Source organism: Lotus japonicus, chromosome 6, assembly GCF_012489685.1.
Source record: "Lotus japonicus ecotype B-129 chromosome 6, LjGifu_v1.2".
Classification (NCBI taxonomy): Eukaryota; Viridiplantae; Streptophyta; class Magnoliopsida; order Fabales; family Fabaceae; genus Lotus; species Lotus japonicus.
In genome coordinates this window covers 56068580-56088579 of record NC_080046.1, presented here as the reverse complement: position 1 = coordinate 56088579, position 20000 = coordinate 56068580, and the positions used below count along the sequence as shown (strand labels likewise).

Here is a 20000-nt window from a genome sequence, read left to right as displayed (position 1 = left end):
AAAGAAGAAAAATATTTTCTAACATTTTGAGAATACTACAGTAGTCATGGTAACAAAAATTGCGTGTTGATCGGATGAGGTTTACGAAAATATGTAAACCGAGTTATCAAATAATTATGTTTTTCTACTATGGTGGTCTTCTTATCACAGTTAATTACATTTATGTGTGTAGAATAAAAAATGTTTTCACTAAATATCACATGTTTTAGAATTTAATGGATATGCACTGTCAGTGTAAAATAGACATCCAATTGAATTCCGCCAAATAATCAAATATGATTTTATTTTAATTAAAATTAAAAATAAATGTAACTCTCTCTCCTACGTGGCAAACATTGATTGAATAAGTAATTACAACCTAATTATTAATTTCATAAAATAATTGAAATCTTAATCACTACACACGTAAACATAGAAGATAACCACCAAATGAATAAGTAGGACAACCTTAGCAAAAAATGACATGAAAAAGTTGAAAATAAATAAAACACATTTTGCAAAGATAGGAAATCACAATCATAAAATCACTCAACTTTAGGACTAAAGCTGGAAAACAATAAGAAAAATATCGTATTCACAATCACTATACGAAGAATTAAAATCACAAAAACAAATTTTCCCAAGCATAAAAAAAATCGCAAAAACAAAAGAACCAACATTATGGCAAAACACAGAAAATCAGTAAAATTTTGGAAGTCCAATGTTTTCCTGCCTTGTTAGCAATAACAGCAAATCAAACACATCTCAAATGTTTATTTATTTATTTTATTTGCGAGTTTATTTGATTTTAGCAGCTCCTAGCCTTCTCAAGAGTTCTATGATCAAGATAAACTTATAAACTTATAAACCACAAATCCTTGATTCCCAAAACATGAAACTTACTTTTTCCTGTTTCTAGAATATAACAGAGTATGTTCTAACTTCTAAGTGTGTATTTAAATACCATGATACTTTCTGCTTGAAAGTCAGCAACCTAAGCACCAGTGCCAACATGTATTGAAATATATCCTAGCCTAAGGCACTTGGTGCTAATTCACAAAAATGTTGTTACTTTGAATGTTAGTTCATATTTGAATATCACATTGAGTTAATCTAAATTCACATTCACCATAATTGATAAAGAGTGTTCATTCACTTTTTGTCAAAAAGTGAACAACACACAAAGATATGACTAAACCAAAACAAAAAATAGAGAATTGTCACAAACTAGCATATGAGTGTTTCATTAATATGTTATATAAACATTCAGTCAGAGATTAACTCCAAACACCAAAAGGATCAAACAGGCCAAAATAAAACAACAGTAAAAATCAAACCAAAGAAATTAAAAATCAAAACCACCACCATCATCAAATCCAGCATCATAATCACCAGCATCAGACACCATGTCTCCAAGAATCATCCCTCCCAACGCACCACCAAGCAACCCTGCTCCCAATCCCATTCCGAGTTTGTTCTTCTTCGGTTTCTGACCCGCTTGCTGAGGCGGGTACCCATAACCCGCTTGCTGAGGCGGGTAACCATAACCCGCTTGCTGAGGCGGGTAACCGTAACCCGGTTGTTGAGGTGGGTATCCATAACCCGCTTGCTGCGGTGGATAACCATAACCCGGCTGTTGCGGTGGGTAACCGTGACCCGGCTGAGCACCGTACGCCGGAGGCGGGTAGCCATATCCCGGAGCTTGCGGCGTCCCGTACGGCACCGAGCTAGATCCAGCCACCGGAGGTGGATAAGCCATCACCGGCTCATGTGTCTTCCCCGCCTTGGTCGCCGGAGCGTCGACCTTTTCGCCGAATTTGTAGGAGAAGTTGAACGTTCCCTTAGCCTTCCCTGATGACCTCTTCACCTGGTAACTAACTTGCCGGAACGAGTCCCCGCCTCCGCCACCGCCGGGGTTGTCGAGAAGCTCCTTGATCGGGATATGGACGGTGCCGATGACAGTATCTCCGGCGAGGGTACGGTCGGAGAGGAGCTTGACCTCGAGAGAGAGACGATTCTGCTGGGCGAGCGTTTCGTTGACGACGAATTTCACCGGGAAGTTCCATGTCGGGGAGGTGCCGGAGTCTTTGTGGACATGGGTGGTGGCGGTCTGAGGATGAAGCGGATCGCCGGAGACGGAGACAACAGCGTAGACATCCATCTTAGAGAAGAGATTAACATCTTTGAGATCTTTCGCAGATATGATGTTGAGTTCTAGCTTTCTGTAATCCATGATGATGATGATCAGAATTCAGAGACAAAGAGAGAAGAAGAAGGAGAATTTTATAACAGTGTTTGTTTGTTTTGAGGTAAATAGTTGGTTTGTGAAGGATAAGAACAAGGTAAGTGGATGAAGTTGTATATATAAGTTTGAGAAATATTGGGGGAAACAAGAAATTTAGGAATCTTCCAGGTAGATGCTTTTTTATTTTTGACGCGTTATTTCTGTATTAGTACTATTTTTTCAATTTCTAGTTGTCCTTTGAGGCGGTTATGTGTTTTTATATATTCATTGTATATTCTTAATCATTAAGTTTTTTTTTAGTCAAGTTGTTTTTATTGAGCGTGATTTGTTTTAATTAATGAGAATTTAGGAATTTTTTTTTGGTAGAATGAGAATTTGGGATTTGCAGGTAAGAATATTACGTGGTCTTTGATCGGGATGTCCTTATCGGTTTGAGAAACTATAATGATTTTTTCTGATAAAATATTTTTTCTATGTTTAAACTTGTACACTTATTCTTACGAGTTATAGTTTGCTTACTACTGATTTTTGTATGAATTATTGTAGTTTTTTTCCTAATAATTACGTATTTTTATTATGAATTTAGAAATATTTTTTGAATTTATTTTTAGTTTAAAATAAATTAATAAATCATAATATTAAGGACAATCATGTAAGTGAATTAATGTTATTAATTTGTTCATTTCAAAAAAAAATGTTATTGATTTGTTAATTTTATCATTTTAAAGATTAAAAAACTGATTTTATATTATAAGAAAATGTATTTATCGACATAAAAAATTATTTATTAATTAATAATTATCATATTTGTTTTAAATATTTTTTTATTTATATGTGAATTAAAGTTATATTTATATTTATATTTATTTCATGAATGTTCGAGATATTTATTAATCTCAAAGATGCATGCATCATGACCATTGTAATGTGGGGCTTGGCCACGGATTGGACGCGGACTTGATAGGGATGTATACGCATATATACTACTCTATACTATTCCTTTTTTAGTCTTTCCATCGTTGAGATTTTTTTTTTCTTTCTAATTAAAACGTTATTGTTTTAGGAATAGATATTATTAAAAACACCATATTATCCTTTTAATTTATTTTCCATTCCTAAATATGAAAAGTTGGACGATGTTAATGGAATCCTGTTCAGATTCCCCTTTATTTTTAATCTTCCATTATTTGCCATGGCAATATGGCATCCAAGGACTGAAACAACTTGCACTATGAATTAAGAAAGGAGATATTGACATTAAATGCTCTATACTCCATATGTATCAACTTTATCCTAATACTAGAAATTAAACCCGTGCGTTGCACGGGTTTTTTTTAAGTTATATGTTAAATTTATCTTCGTATATGTAATAATATAGTAAATGTATTGTGTAGTAGATAATTAAAAATAAGATAAATATATAAAATGTAATTACATTGATAAAGTTTAATAAAATATTTATTGTAAACTAATTTTTTAGTATATTAAAAAATATTTTATGTTGCTTACTAAAATTAATTTTCAATTCATTTCGTGATCATATGTTTTCATAATAGTACACTCTCTATAATAAGTAAAAGGAGGGAAATATATAATTAGAGTTGAATAACTTAGTTTGTGTTTTGTGCAAAATGATGTTTCTCTCTTACTTTTATGCATGTTTTCACCTTGAAAGCAATGTTTGCAATTGAATTTTTATGGGAACAATGGTATAGAAAATGTTTAATTATGAAAAATATTTTTAGTGATGCATATAAAAAATTATATTATTTATTGTTTAATAAGCATTTAATTAGTTAATATGCAGTTTGTAAGAAATTATATTTTTTAATTTAATTTGTTGATAAATGAATTAAGATAATAGTTTATCTTTTTGGTACATCGGAAATATATATTGCACCCTTCAAGGATTGATATTTTGACCTCCCCCACCCTACACACATGTCCTCTAGCTCTTGCCACTTGAGCTATCATTCGATGACAGATAATAATTTATCTTATTCAATATAAACTTTTTACAATTTTGAAGATAGTAAAAAATTGAAAAAACTTTATAAGTGCAATTTACAAACACAAATCGTTCTATCTGATGTATATCTATCATAGTGGTTAAAATTAACTCTTTAATCCCTAAGGTTCGATCATTAAGAACTGTACTCTATGGGAGACCTTTGACTTTAATCACACTCGAGTAGAACATGGTTTCCTCAGTAGATGATACATGTGGCTAAAAAACTAACAAAAATTGTAAAGACTTAGTTAAAAAACTTCATAAGCTTGTCTACTATGAATATAAAGATAAAAATAAGTGGAAGTTGGTTAAGAATATTTTTTATTTTTTATCAATTAAGAAAAATTTTAAGTATACCAAATATAATTGCATTTAGGAAGTTCATTAAACACTTTATTGTATACTACTTTTTTTTCCTATTATAGGTGAGTGCAACAATAATAAACCTCAGGGAAAGTTAGTGCAATATGCCCATATTTATGTAAAAATCATATTAAATATTATTACCCAAAACATATTTTTAATATAAATTATAATTATTATCAACCAAAAATTTCAAAATTAAACTATTTTGAAAAATGAATTTATTTGAGTTATTCTTTTATTTTTTATAAAAAATATGATATGCATAATATTTTAAATATACCTTCTAATTTTATTAATTTATTTTTAATATATTTAATTTATTTATTATCATATATGTATTTAATTAGAAAAATTACTCTATTATAATCAATAATTACTTGATAAAAAATATAAAAGTAGCAATATTAAGAAGAATCATTAAATGATAACCACAATATGTAATTAATGTAAAAACTCAAGTGAGCTTTACATATATATATATAGATTTTTGTATCATGACTATTTTAATTTTTTTGGTACATATATATAGTACTAGTTATATAGTTATTAAATGTATTGTTGAATTTTACAAATTATGGATAAAGCTAAAGTGACGCCTTTCAAAAAAGAAAAAGGAAAAGTCAGAGATATTTCCAAAAAGAATTACAAGTGTGATTGAAAATATAAGAATTGAAATCACAACTTGCAAATTTAATTAATACTGGAGGAGGGGACTAAATCACATGGGCAAGTAGGAGAAAAGTGACTTATGCGACCCCTAAAACAAAGATAAAAGGGACTTAAGCTTTCATTATTTATTTTGCGCGCATTGACTTCTTTTACAATGTTATGTGTTGGTATTGGACCAGCACTAGGAGTGGCTCCAATTTAAATTACAAATAGTACAAAATATCAACGGACTTGCTTCCTAGCAAATACTAATGTTCATCTCCGATGGTAGAAATTTATTTTGGGACTTAACTCAATTTTTGTGGGTCCAAATTGTCACATAGGATTTAAGACATTCATAAGGTCTTCATGCACATTTCACTCTAGGGGTTGAGATCTTATTTTACTTTTGATTGGACCCACGGTACCAAATATATTAATATTATTTATTTTCCTCCCTAATTTTCACTTTGGTTATGGTATTGAAGGAGAAAAAAAAAATATTATATTATTTAAGATCCTACATTTGATAGTACCTGAGCTAAGACATGGATCTTAGCTTTTGCTAAGATCTCATGCCATGTAAGATAGCTCCAATGGTGAGATCTAATAAGATCCAGATCTTATTTTAAGGTCCCAAAATAAGGACTCCATTGGAGATACTCTTAGTCAAATGATAGTAAATGGTGTAAGATGTAATTTCAATCAATATGTGATCGTAGAACGCTAAATAGGATGAGATAGAATGTGTACCTTTTAAATTATGAGTGGAATAGTTAGTATTGAAGGTTTGAGTGATCTCTTTTAAAAGTTGTCTTGATTTTATACTTAGATGTCGCATTGGCGTAGCCAAGTGCTTGAAAGTAGTTAGAGATTTATTTGTATCTGACACTCCCTTTTAGTTGTCGATGGGGTAAAGCTCTAAAGTTCCTTGAAAGTCTAGGTTGGCTTCCAGCTCCATCTCGAGCAGGTTGAAGAGAGCTCAAACATGCCTTAGAGAATCAAACCCATGTATGTGGCAAATATGAGGATGACTTGCGGCTAGGGGTGAAAAGCCAACCAAGATCGGATATAGATGGTTTTCCGTCAAATTTCAAATACATGATTGCATAAGAAACCTATTCATAATGTATTTAACTCTAATATCTTCCCACCATGTGTCTAATATGTAATATCATAAACCTCACTAACCAATTCACATAGTTGTCACTAATCAAACCACCACCCATTCTAGTATTACAAAAAAAACTTCATATTATTATCATCATAATTACATATATGAGTTGACCCATATAATACGTGGCCCATTTACTTTAATTGGTCTCTTTGAAGAGAAATTGCAAATTGGTGAAAAGTGTGTTTTCATCCTTTCATTATTACCATCTTATTAAGAAATATTTTTATATTTAAGATTAAATTGTCATTTTATATAAGTCTTTTCTCTTCAAATTCAACAAAACAAGATTAGAGTATTCACATATTTTTCTCTTCTATCATACCCACGCATGTTTGGGTGAAACATAAGACAATCTCTAAAAACCACTTACCAAAGCCATGTTTGGGAGAAACTTTTGTCCAATATACATCATGATAACTTTCCAAAGGCTAAAAACGGAAACCGACAATGGTGAGACAAGGAAAAATCAAAACCTAATAAGATTTTAGCCAAAAAAATCAATTACAATGTCCCAATCATGGAATAGTTGATTACCCCTTCTTTTTTCTCTTTTTAAAAAAGGCAAAACCATGGGAATTGGAATGAGACGATCCAATTTATTAATAATATTTAATAATCACTTAATTAGTTGTCGATTCGTCTGTCTCGGACTCCGCTAAATTCCCTGCGAAACCTCAGACAACAGGAGGAGAATCCTCTGCTCACAAAAACCTTCGCAATCAAATAAGGCGGCAACGCTTTTTGTCCTTCTCTCTCTCTCTACTTTCTCTCTCTAAGTCCCCAATGTCTGTTCCTTTCTCCATTGCCTCCTTCTCCATTCTCACTTCCTGGTACGTGCTGGTTTCCCTCAGTTTCTGGCAAATTTGAGGTAAACCCTAATTTTTCTTGAGCATTCGTGAAGGGTTCTACTTTTTTTTTTTATCTGTAATTGTGTTTTTTTGTTGTGATATGTGTGAATTGTGTGGTGCAGGTTGTAGTTGGAAAGGGGAGGGTGTTAGTGGTGGCAATGGAGAAGGAGGAGCCCAGCCAGATGAAGCGTGCCATGATTGATTCTTCTGCTGGGGCTATTTCTGGTGGGATATCAAGGACAGTTACCTCTCCTCTTGATGTTATTAAGATTAGGTTCCAGGTATGAATTTTTGTCATAACAATTTCAAATTCATCTTTGTACTTATTAGGAAAATACATCTCACTTTGGAAATTAATTAAGTTGGTCAATTGTAAGCTTTTGCTTGAAATGATTTTCAATATTTAATTTATGAACAACATACTTGATGCAGCAATGTGTCTTTATTTGTGATTTGAGAATGCTGGCCTTGTTATTGAGCTAATTTTACCTGATGTGATGGGGGGTTACTTACAGTTTAAATTTGATAGGTATATGTCAAAGGACTGTGGCTATCTAGCGTTTGCTTGAATGCAACCTTGTATCTCATAATTTATACAATCTGCTCTAAAATATATGGATCATGGTGATTTGTCTGCAGGAGTCTGGAGATTCTGAATAGAAAGCTAATTTTATCTTACATATCTGATTTGAATAGGGTTATTTGCCATTTTTTTCTTTGGTTTTCCACATACCCTTAGATGAAAAGAGGTATATTGACTACTTAAACAATTTATATTGATTATTGGTGATCAAAAACTTTTTGATTTACTTACTATATCAGCTATTTCTCAGCGATTGCCATCATTTTACTTAAAATTATTAGGTCTCTGTATGATTGCATTGAAATGGGAGCTGCAAAATATAATTGGTGTGTACAATATAGTGTTTTCTAACTTTTGCATGAGATTTAGGGTTCTTTGATTCATGGTTATTCGTTGTTGCCTACTGCATTATCAAGGTGAGCAGTGAACTGAAATAAACTGTTATTCTCATTCATTTACAGGTTCAGCTAGAGCCCACATCTTCGTGGGCGTTACTACGCAAGGATTTGTCTAAACCTTCAAAATATACTGGCATGCTTCAAGCAACCAAAGACATTTTTAGAGAAGAAGGCATTCGGGTATTGTAACTCAGCTTCTATAATCATTGTTTAGTTTTCACCCTACTTTTTTCTTCTCTCCCTTAGTAATTTGCCTCTATTCCCATATCCCTTGAAATTTATTGGCTGTTGACCACATTAGTTTATGTTATAATGCTTGAATTTTTAAAAACATCTTCTCGAAGTTTCATGTCAACCCTTTTTCTGGGGACAGTTTGTATTAACCTTTTTTATCTTACATATTATAGGGTTTTTGGCGGGGTAATGTGCCGGCTTTGCTCATGGTTATGCCATATACAGCTATACAATTTACTGTTTTACACAAGTTAAAGACTTTTGCCTCTGGTTCTTCAAAGACAGGTATCCTATTTCACATTTCAATTGTTGCTCTGTAGCCTACCACATATTAGCCTGACGAGCACAACAAATTTATGATTTATCTCCTGTCCTAGGTATCTGTATACTAAGTTTGTTTGCTGAGAACTAGGATGAGTTTTATCAAAACATTATAACTTTAAATATTAGGGCCATAAGTTATTGATATTCATTACTGTACAATGCTAACTTAAATATAGTTTTTTATGCGATTCACTAATTTACTTTAATAAGGCACTTAATGGGAGAATGTTGTCTGGAGTTAATGGATGTATACATAGTTTACATGACAGGTCAACCGGTGTCCATTTGCACTTCATTGGTAGGAAATTTCCGATTCTAGATTTCTTTTTGATCATGGTCTTACTTCTGTTGCTGCAGAGAATCATATTAATTTGAGCCCTTACCTATCCTACATAAGTGGGGCATTAGCTGGGTGTGCAGCTACTGTGGGGTCATATCCCTTTGATCTTCTTCGAACCATATTAGCTTCTCAGGGTGAGCCAAAGGTATGAGCATAATTTTTCTTAAGGATATTTGACAGTTTTGAAGTCAATTACCGTGATATAAATTAGTGTTCTGAAGATCAGTGAAGGAAATTGCTGGCCTTCCTTTTGAACACCTCCATCCAGTCCATTTACTTCTGCTCTATCTCTCGATTTCCATGATGAACCTACATTCTCAGTCCTTTATCCATGGAAGCTTTATCTTGACTTTTTACTTTTTGTTCATTCTTTTTAGACTTGTTAGGTATGAAACTATTCATTTATCTGCACCTAACTGCTTAAGATTTTGGAATACTTACCATGGTATTAGAGTCTATGTCTGAGTTGTCTAAGTGCAGTCTGAGGCTTTTGTGATCCTTGTGGAGTTAGTTAATCTTGTAACTAGGCCATGCTAAATTTTTCCTCTCACTTAGGTTTATCCAAACATGAGGTCAGCTTCCATTGACATTTTCCGGACTCGTGGCTTCCCAGGCTTGTATGCTGGATTGACACCGACACTAATTGAGATTATACCTTATGCGGGCCTACAATTCGGCACCTATGATACATTCAAACGTTGGGCCATGGTAAAATTTTAGTCCTTCTATTTACATAAATATACCCTGCACCTGTTGGATATCATTTGGTTGCTATGAAACTATGTCAATACAAATTTGATTCACTTGTTAATTTGCAACATCATGCAAAGATAGAGTTGGATCCGTTTACAGGGCAAACAAATGCTTTACTTTTACTTTCTAATGAGCAATTCTCTGATAACTGTTCTTTTATCATGTATGCATCATGTGGAAAAATTGTAGGTGTGGAACCATCGCCACTATTCAAATGCTACTGCTGATGATAGCCTCTCTAGCTTTCAGCTTTTCCTTTGTGGGTTGGCAGCAGGAACATGTGCCAAGCTTGTATGTCATCCGCTGGACGTAGTCAAGAAAAGATTTCAGGTAGACGTTAGAATGTGCAACGCTCCCACCCACCTTCCCCGACCCCATGAAAACTTGAACTTGTTCTGGCCTTATGCTGGTTAAATGGTGTCTGCACAGCTATTCTGTCCCTGACTTAATGTGTGATCTTTATTCTTTGTTTGCTGCAGATTGAAGGTCTACAAAGGCATCCAAGATATGGAGCTCGGGTTGAACATCGTGCATACAAAAACATGTTTGATGCGATGAAACGGATAATACAGATGGAGGGTTGGGCTGGTTTATATAAGGGTTTATTCCCATCAACTGTAAAAGCTGCACCAGCTGGTGCTGTAACATTTGTTGCATATGAATTGACGTCAGATTGGTTGGAGTCTGTTTGGACTTGATTTTTATCACTTAACAGAAGGGAGAGAGATTATTATGATTTTTTTATCTCATTCTTTTCTACTTAATTAGTTCTCAGGATAGGAAGGAAGCACGAGATATGTGATAATTTATTTATGCTAAATACATTTGAAGCTGTAGTTGGTAATATTCAATCTCTTTTTTAACACAGAAAATAGGTTAATAAAAGCTAACATCTACCACAGCACAATCATTTATCTTCTCTAGAAGGAGTGGTGCTCCAGCTCTTCTGAGTTCTGATTGTTGTTTTTGTTAACGTGACAATATTGAAGCTCAACCAGGTACGTTAAGGACATGAATCTCTGAAAGAAAGGAAAAAAGGCCAATCATGAAATGTAGAAGAAATTATACAGAATGTAAACATAACCTACATATTTTAGAGCAAAATCTCAATCTGCTACTGTTTTATTGGAGATAAAGACTTGAATAGGGAAGATTGCTGTGAAGCATTGAAAAATGAACAAACAAATATTCGACTTTTGGGTTACAAACCCTTATTCCAACTCTCACAAAAGGTAATTTTCCATCACAAGGTAATTTAATCTGTTGATATTATAAGGTCCTAACAAAATCTAAGTACTTGGGCCACACTATCACTTTTTAATACAGTAAAATACAAGTTGAAAGAAGTCCTTAGGCCAGAAACTTTGGCATCAACTTTCGGTAGAAGATAACCATATTTTTCAATGAGAAAGACACCTTTTGTAAGAGAGGGACCGGTTAGCAATGCTGGTAATGCTATTTATCTCGGCGTTTTGTTCTTATCTTCTTTGCTGCCTTCTGGAGGTTCAGATAGGAATTGCAAGATCCTCTGAATCTGAACAACATCAACCTGGAATTTTTCAGCAATCTGATGGGCATCCATTGGCCCATTGTGATCTTCAGCCTTGCCATTATGCAAGAGGATGATCTGGCGCAACTGTGCTACATTCAAAGTGCCTGTCGGGACTGGCCTTTCCTCATAACCGCCAGAATCTGGTTTTGTATTTCGTAATCTTGGCATGGGCCTCCTATACTTCTCAACCAGAAAGGCCTGTAACAATACAGACAGTGAGAATACTGAGATGAGCTTAGCTCAGTAAAATATGCACTAGTAAAAAGTAAAGAGTGACACAACTTTGTCCATTGATGCTGTGTCAGTCTTAATTTGGTAATCTGATTATTCTTCTTATAATTGCCTTTTGCCAAAAGCTTTCTAAAAAAGAAACCAATAAAGTGCTCCCCCACCCCCTCTAAAATATGGTAATCCAAACACATACTAAGGATGCTTTAAAGTTGTTAGGTTCCCATGGATCATACTAATACCAACATAAACAATCAGGAGTTATAAAACATTGGCAATGTTAAAAAGAGTATTAGTGTATAAAATATGAACATTAAAACATACAGCAAAAAAGTATATCAAGCAAATATCAATTCATAGCATGCAGCATTATTTTGGCAGATTTCCTTTCATCGGATAGGAGATGAACAAGCCAAGCCAATATACAGAAATGGGATCTCCACACTCTTTAATGCGAACAATACCATCTTCTAAGCAAGCATACACAGATCAACATTTAAAACAGTTTCAAACTTCAGAGGAGAAGTGTGATGAGCAAAACAACATAAAATGTTGGGAATTCTAAGGTGTAAACATTGAAATGGATAAGCATACATTACACCAACTAAGATAACCTTTCTGCACCAACAGCCATTCTACAAAAGGAGAAAAGATAGTTTCCATAAAACTCACCTCCCCCATCTCAGATTTCCCCCCAGGCTTTGACTTAATCCTGCCAACCATCTGACCAAGCATAGCATCATATGAGGGGTCTCTTTCTTCCAGAATGTTGTCCACATTAACTCTAGGACGATCATCTTAAGACAATAACAAAATACAGCTGTATCAGCAACAATGAACTATCATAACAGTATCATAAAACTCACACACACACCAAATTATTAGCAATACCTATCCAAACACACTGCAAAACAGACACAAATTAAGATGAAGGGAAGCCTCACAGCTAAAATAACAGCTACAGCTAATAAGACCACAAAACCTGATGATATGCTCAGTATGCAAAGCAGAAAACAAGGAATGAAATGGAATGGGAAGGAAGATTTAGATGCTCACTGGCATAGAGGGGGTGGAAAATTGAAAATCTACTCTTCTAGCTCACTTTCTTAACCATCAATGCAATGCCAGAAATAGTGCTATTGGAGCTAAAATGCAATTTGATTGAAACATGCAAGGTGTAAGTTATTTGAAACACTCCCCCATATTCAACCTATTCATTTTCAGCTGAACCAAGCACTAAAGGTATAAATTCCTAAAAAATTTCTATATGGTTAGAACAAATGTCTCAATTTCAAAATCAAAATTTTCCTCTCAAATAAACGGTTCTAATCACAAACACTCACATTGTTCAGGATTTTATTTGCGAATTTCCTAACATACTGGAACACAATCTAAAGATAACCCTCATTACCCAACAACGTTTGCGGCATTCTAAGAAGTGAAAGCATGTGAAATGAGATTTTTTTTTTGCAATTGAATAACCCTAACCTCCTAACCAAAAACCTGAAACATAGAGAGAAAGAGAGACTCACCAGCTTCCAACACGTCTTGTTGGGCGGCCTTCGAGATCTCAGCCGACTTGTCGGCGGCAACCTTGGTCGGTGGTCGGTGATCGACGGCGGGCTTCGGCCTGGACAAGGATGAGGTGTCAGCTTCGGATGCAGCTCGGATTCTACCAGATGCTCGACGAAATGCCTGACCCATTGTTGTCGTTTGATGAGAAAACGCAGCCTCGTGGATCTTGTTCCTCCTGAATAACTAGATGATATTGATTACTGCGAACCCCATTGATAGAAGAGTAGACTTTGCAAAACCCAGTGGCTTGTTGGTGCAGAGGTTTAAGAGGAAACAGTGGAATGAGAGAATAAGAAGAAGATGACAAAGTGGCGTGGGAAACTACAAACCAAAGGATCGAGTGGGTCTCAACTCTTAATCAAACAACCATGAAAAATGTTTATGAGGGCTAACAATCAATTATGATCGCAACTAAACATCATTTTTCCGCAAATGAAATTAAACTAGCTTGCAAAATTAAGGATTAATTTAATAATTAATGTTTTTAATTTCTATGCTCGGATGATGTTTAACGAAGCAGGCTTTGGTTTGCAGCAGATTCTCACCACAACCATGTGAGGTCAGTTGGGTTTTATCCAATGCAGGAGGGCACTGCACCCTTCTATGCGCACAACGAGCAATGCTTACCAGAGTGTGCATGGATGGGTTGGTGAAAGGACCTTCGAACACCGTAGCCTATGGTGGTGTGTGTCGAGATTCAGATGGTAGGTGAGTGTTTAGTTTTTGTCGGAACATTGAGTCTTCTAATGTGCTTTGGGTTGAGTTATGAACAAATCTTCACTACCCCAAGTCATGCTTGGACCATCGGCTATCCAAAATTGTCGTCGAAGTGATTATCACATTATGGTCAATTTGATTAATGAAGGTTGTAATCAGATTTATTGACTATGTAAAAAATCTTTACACCATCATGCATCAAAATGAAACTCAAAACAATTACATAATTTATTATATTTTGAATAATCATGATATATAAGGTTTGTTTCGTAGGGTTTAGTAGGGAGCAGAGCTGAAATCACATTTTGAGAACTCTCTCACTCTCTTCCCCCGCAAAATCCACGCACCATTGATATCTGCATAGTATACCATGTTCAATTTCCATCGCTACAGAGCCCTTCTTCTCCATTTCAACCCCCCAAAACCATGCCCCCTTTTGCCATTTCCATTCCCATCTTCTCTGAACTTGAATCTCTGCACAAGTACAACCACTTCACAATCAGAATCAGAGTCATTCAGAGTGTCCTACTTGATCAACAATCTAGGCTTCACCCCTGAAGCTGCTCACAAAGCTTCCAAAAAACTTCATTTCAACACCCCAGAGAGGCCTGAATCGTTCTTCAACCTCTTCAGAAGCCATGGATTCTCAGACTCCAACATACGCCACATCCTCAGAAAGGAACCATGGCTGCTCTCGTCACGCCCCCACATTTCCATTTTGCCTAAGTTTGAATTCTTCCTCTCTAAAGGCGCTTCAGCCTCTGACATTGTTCGCTTGTTGACGGCGAACCCAAATACCCTACGTAGAAACTTGGAGAACTGTATAATCCCTCAGCATGAGTTGTTTAAGAGGTTTCTGAAATCTGATAAGCAAACCACTGCTTTCATAATTCGCTTCTCGATTTCCCTGCATTATAAGGCGTTCATGGCTAATCTCAATTTGATGATTGATTATGGTGTGTGTGATTCCAGCATTGCCGGATTGCTTCTCACGCGGCCGCGTGTATTGAGCTCAGATAACTTGCTTGAGTCATTGGAGGAAGTGAAGGGTTTGGGGTTTGATCCTTCAAAAACCACTTTTGGTGTGGCATTGAGGGCTTTGAAAGTTGTCACAAAAAACAAATGGGATGAGAAAGTTGATACCTTTAAGAAATGGGGCTGGTCTCATGAGTCTGTTCTTCGAGCATTTAGGAAGCAGCCTCATATGATGCTGCAATCTAGTGATAAGATTAATTTGGTTTTGAGTTTTTGGGTTAATCAGATGGGTTGGGATTCCTTAGCTCTTGTCAAAGGGCCAGGAATTTTTGCTTATAATCTACAGAAAAGGATCATTCCAAGGGCTGCAGTTCTGCAATTTCTTCTTAAGAAAGGTTTGCGAAAAAAGAATTCAAGCTTAATTAAGCCATTTAGCATGCCAGAGGAGGAGTTTCTGAACAAGTTTGTTCTCTGTTTTGTGGAGGAGTCTGCTTGTCTATTGAAGCTGTATAAGGATAAAATGAGTCTTGCATCCACCAAGGAGAGCACTGTTATACCATTGACCAAACATGTACCTCCTTAAGCTTCTTTTGTAGTTTAGCCTCACTTGCATCTTCTTTGATCTTACATGCTTGTTCTGTATAGTCCATAGTTGGGGCTAGTTTAGCTGATTTGTTTAATTTGCTAACTTAGACTACTGTTGGTTTGTAATAGTTCTATCTGTCCTGCACATGGTCAGGGAATGCTTTTCTGATGGTATTAGTTCTCCTTCCACCTTGATTAAGGCTTTAAGCATTACACTAGCAAGTACTTTTTCTCACTACTCTTCTTTGGCTTTAAGCATTACACATTGTGTTTCTGTTACTGATGCATAATGTGATTAAACAGTATGTGAACTTGTTGAATTTTGACCAATCTTGGCTCACTTTTTTTTTTCATTTTCTATTTAGGACTTATGAGTAGAGAATATCTTACCTACCCCTTAGATTTCCTTCTTAAGGATAAAATAACCCCTTAGATTTCCTTCTTAAGGATAAAATATTAGGAAATTTTTTTATCTTCGCATATGAAATTCACCTTCACCTAAGTGATATATGAAGAAAATAGGGAGAAAAGAGTGATATGATAAGATATGTGATAGAAAAATAAGAGAGATAGGAAGAGAAAGTGCGTGAAATTGAGATGAGAAAGAAAATGAAGTGTGTATGTATCAAAACTCATTTACTACCATACATACTATTCTGGAAAGGTGTGAAGTTTGAAAAAGATATATTGCTTGGTAGACCTTTCCAGTTTCTAACATGTCTTCGTCTGATACTGAACTGGAGTGTAATTACCAAAACCATCTCCTTGTAAGCAGAAACCTGGTGGGATGTGAAAGTTGATAGCTGTAGTAGTTTGGGTGGTGGAATATAAACCATTGTAATGTAGGCTTGCATCGAGTGACAAATTTCACTGGATTAATCATGTGTGTATTTGGATAGTATAATGTAAGATGATGGATATGGTAAAGTGCATCATTATGGTAATTGAAAAATCAACAATTGTAAAATTGTGATCACATATTTACTAGTCCTGTCAATCCGACTCACTTAAACTGGCTCACCATGAGTTGGAAGAAAAGAGAACCTCTTAAGTCATAACCCGACTCAATCCATCATGAGCTAGTAGGTTAGATGAATTGGCTTCCTATGATTTAAAAAAACTAAAAAATTACAATGTATTTAAAATTGTTAGAAATACTAGAAATTAGGAAAATGTGAGTTTTTTTTTTCATTCTTCAACTTATCACAACAAAATGTATTAAAAATATTGTTTCATTGATAAAAATCTGACTCATGTTCCTGTTATTAATCTACTAGACCATCTAATATGAGTATCACACCAAAAAATAAATACAGGTACGACCAATAAACCATTGTATTGTAGTGTATGCTTGCATCAAGTGACCACGTTAATTCAATAAGAAACTTTCCCCGAACCAATTCTGTTAAGTTAATGAGTCTAAGGTGGTAATGGAAGAAGAAGAAAAAATGAAATAAAAAGTCTAAGTTTAAGTCGTGGAGGCGCCACATTGGACAAGTGACGACACTTGGCAAAGTTGCCAGAGCTTAATCTCCAACAAGGACACAACCTCTTTTGGGTCCTTCGTTTGAGCTTCCATTCATGAGCCATTTAAAAACCCCTTTGTTGTTGTTCCATTTTCTCTTTTGTCATCCTTCTCTCACGACGCCCTATCTAGTCGACGCCATTTTTGTTACCACAGCCGAAGTAACTTCAAAGTCATTGTGCTAAAACTAAGAATATGGCGGTGACCATTGCATGACCATGCCACCCCTTAATTCTGCCACTGACCACCATACTCATTGTCCACGTTAGCACCTCCTAACAAGACAACCCTACTTTTTAAAAGCAAATTCCAGGGTGAACCAAGACAATAGTGATTCACCCATGAACCACTTAACAATCATTGTACAAAAATAAAATTATCCCCAATACTGTATTATTTATTCATTGTCTTCTACGACAAATATGACAAAGGACATTGGTGAAGACGATGATGAAATGCACTGATTGCACAAGCACACTACACAACTGTGTGAGATTCACGAGAGATCACATATGCGAGAGAGGAGCTCAAAGAACTAGAGGGGCGGCGCGACGACATCACTGACCATGCACAGTGCTTGTTACTAAGGTGTGAATTGTGGCCATGAAGAGGTCTTCACAAGGCTAGGTTCGGGGAGGATGAGACTGAGGAAAATCGCAAAAGTTAGTGGTTGTCTCACGCGAGGGAGGTGCTGCTCAATTTTATAATTTGAATATTTCTTTTTGTCAAAATTTTTTTTTTGTACATCGGAAAATTTTGTCAAAAAAATTTGAGTGTTTAATTATGTATTTTACATTTTACCACTTCACAAAAGTTATGAAAACTTTTGTTTGTAACACAAACACAAACACAAACCCCTCGCAGTGTCTCTCTCTCCGACAACATTCGAATCTTCTTTCCCTGCAAAACCCTACATTTGATTTGGATTACATCTAACTCCGTACAATGTTCAGAGCGTTTCTCTGCCAATCTGGTTTTGATGTCTCAAGAAAATCAACAACCCTAAAGTTGCTTGACCCTGTTTTGCCATTCCCATTGTCTCGCACATTCTGCACTTCGAATCCTAACACATTCGCCGTGTCCTACCTCATCAACAATCTGGGGTTCTCACCGGAATCCGCTCTCAAAGCTTCCAAGCATGCTCGTTTCAAAACCTCGGAAAAGCCTGATTCAGTTGTCACCTTCTTCAGGAACCACGGTTTCACTGTATCAGACACTCGCAGCATCATCACAAGGCAACCCTCGCTCCTTTCTTGCAAAGTTGACAAAAGGGTCCTGCCAAAGTTTCAATTCTTACAATCCATAGGTGCTTCCTCCTCTGACATTGTTCGCATTGTGACAAGTAACCCCAAATTCATGGAGAGTAGCTTGGAGAATAGTGTAATCCCAGCATATAACTTGGTATATAGATTCCACCAATCTGAAAAGAAGACTCTTGCTTCTGTTATTCGGTGTCCATCTTTGCTCTGTAGCCTTTATTTCGAGCTTAATGTCAAGTTGTTGGGGGATAATGGTGTGGCCAGTTCCAGCATTAGCAGAATCCTTAGTCTGAGTCCTCGTGTTTTATGCTCTAGTTACTTGGAAAAAACTGTGCAGGAATTGAAAGACATGGGATTTGACCCTTCCAAAGCATACTTCAGTTTAGCAATGGTTGCCAAAAGAGGTATGAGCAAATCCAAGTGGGATGAGAAAGTTGATACCTTTAAGAAGTGGGGTTGGTCTGAAGAAGCAATTTTGGAGGCATTTAAGAAACAGCCACTTTGTATGGTAGCATCCAATGACAAAATCAATAGGGTGATGTTATTTTGGGTTAATCAGTTAGGTTGGGATTCTTCTTACCTTATGAAGCGACCTTGCATTTTCTCATATAGTTTGGAGAAAAGGGTAATTCCTAGGGCTTCGGTTGTCCACTATCTTCTATCTAAAGGTTTGAGAAGTGAGAGGATCAGCTTGACCTCACCATTTTTTATAACTGAGAAGTTGTTCCTGAAAAGGTACGTGACATGCTTCGAAGAGGAGGAATCTTCTCAGCTGTTGAAGTTATATCTAGGTAAAATGAGAACACAGGGCAACCGTGACGTGTCATGTTCCTAAAATATTTCACTGCTGAAAAGTTTGTAAAATGTTTTATGGAGGAGCCTTTTCATAAATCTCTGTATGGGTAACAATGAACCTGAATCTAGTGTAGAGTCATAGAACAGGAAGAACTCAGGCATGTAGTCTTTAATGTTCATGAAAATTTATCAATTTTCAAAAATTGGTGTATTTAAACTAATCAACCTGTTTCTACATTTTTTTTTTTAATTTATATCATGTGCTGTCTATACTTGGATTGAAGGGATAATCCTACTTCTGAGTTCTGAGTTATTATGTTCTATCCTTTTGTGTTTTTCGTTGTTTTCAGTTATAGTCACATTTGTGCTGTATATCAATGATAATACCTGCTCCGAGTATGTTTTGTTTTCCATAATGTACAGGCTTAAGATGTGTAATGAACTCTTGCAATATTCATGTGTCGGTTGATGCAATCAGGTGGTAAGTGGGAGGATGAATTTGGTAGCCAATAGCCATTATGTAGTGTTATTATTAAGAGAACCTAGAAGTTGTAAACAAAGATTTAAGCTATTTTAATCCTCTTTCCCTTATGCTTAAAAGGATTCTCTCTGTTTTGCGTCCATGTAATTAATCCTAGCCAAGTGTTTCTGTTTTTAACTGAAAAATCAAGGCTCTAAACCCTTGATTTCGTGGAACATAGCTCAGGTATGTGTTTCTACTCCCATCTTCCTTTTTAGCTTCATGCATAGCTTTGAATCATGGTAAACACGGTTCTATTTTATTGGCTCTGTGTGCTGCAAAGTTTTGGGATTTCTAAAGTTCAGTTTTGGTTTTTGAGTTGCTAACCGTTGGTATCAAGAAGGATGAGATCTAAAGTTAATT

General features: G+C 35.5%; 5 protein-coding genes across 7 annotated transcripts; 3 read left to right on the top strand and 2 right to left on the bottom strand.

Annotated features, from left to right (window-relative positions):
• Window positions 1-1196: 1196 nt before the first annotated feature.
• On the bottom strand, window positions 1197-2387 carry LOC130724279 (protein SRC2-like). Its single transcript, XM_057575475.1, has one exon. It carries the CDS (start codon window positions 2210-2212, stop codon window positions 1325-1327), a length of 888 nt encoding a protein of 295 aa, XP_057431458.1. The 5' UTR covers window positions 2213-2387; the 3' UTR covers window positions 1197-1324.
• A 4660-nt stretch (window positions 2388-7047) lies between these two features.
• LOC130723267 (mitochondrial thiamine diphosphate carrier 2-like) lies at window positions 7048-10648 on the top strand. Of its 2 annotated transcripts, none has more exons than XM_057574247.1 (8): window positions 7048-7256; window positions 7397-7555; window positions 8319-8435; window positions 8663-8774; window positions 9171-9298; window positions 9709-9861; window positions 10096-10236; window positions 10386-10648. In XM_057574247.1, exons 2-8 carry the CDS (start codon window positions 7433-7435, stop codon window positions 10602-10604), a joined length of 993 nt encoding a protein of 330 aa, XP_057430230.1. In that variant the 5' UTR covers window positions 7048-7256; window positions 7397-7432; the 3' UTR covers window positions 10605-10648. The 2 variants fall into 2 exon arrangements, with proteins under 2 accessions (XP_057430230.1, XP_057430229.1); XM_057574246.1 differs by having other exon boundaries at window positions 7048-7294.
• Window positions 10649-10707: 59 nt separating this feature from the next.
• LOC130723268 (uncharacterized) lies at window positions 10708-13605 on the bottom strand. 2 transcript variants are annotated; one of them, XM_057574250.1, is made up of 4 exons: window positions 13219-13605; window positions 12359-12483; window positions 11323-11656; window positions 10708-10925 (listed from the first exon to the last, which is right to left on the bottom strand). In XM_057574250.1, exons 1-3 carry the CDS (start codon window positions 13388-13390, stop codon window positions 11366-11368), a joined length of 588 nt encoding a protein of 195 aa, XP_057430233.1. In that variant the 5' UTR covers window positions 13391-13605; the 3' UTR covers window positions 10708-10925; window positions 11323-11365. The 2 variants fall into 2 exon arrangements, with proteins under 2 accessions (XP_057430233.1, XP_057430231.1); XM_057574248.1 differs by lacking the exon at window positions 10708-10925 and having other exon boundaries at window positions 10953-11656.
• Window positions 13606-13700: 95 nt separating this feature from the next.
• LOC130723266 (uncharacterized) lies at window positions 13701-15850 on the top strand. Its single transcript, XM_057574245.1, has one exon. It carries the CDS (start codon window positions 14349-14351, stop codon window positions 15534-15536), a length of 1188 nt encoding a protein of 395 aa, XP_057430228.1. The 5' UTR covers window positions 13701-14348; the 3' UTR covers window positions 15537-15850.
• Window positions 15851-17856: 2006 nt separating this feature from the next.
• On the top strand, window positions 17857-19338 carry LOC130723616 (uncharacterized). Its single transcript, XM_057574725.1, has one exon. It carries the CDS (start codon window positions 18009-18011, stop codon window positions 19155-19157), a length of 1149 nt encoding a protein of 382 aa, XP_057430708.1. The 5' UTR covers window positions 17857-18008; the 3' UTR covers window positions 19158-19338.
• Window positions 19339-20000: the final 662 nt, after the last annotated feature.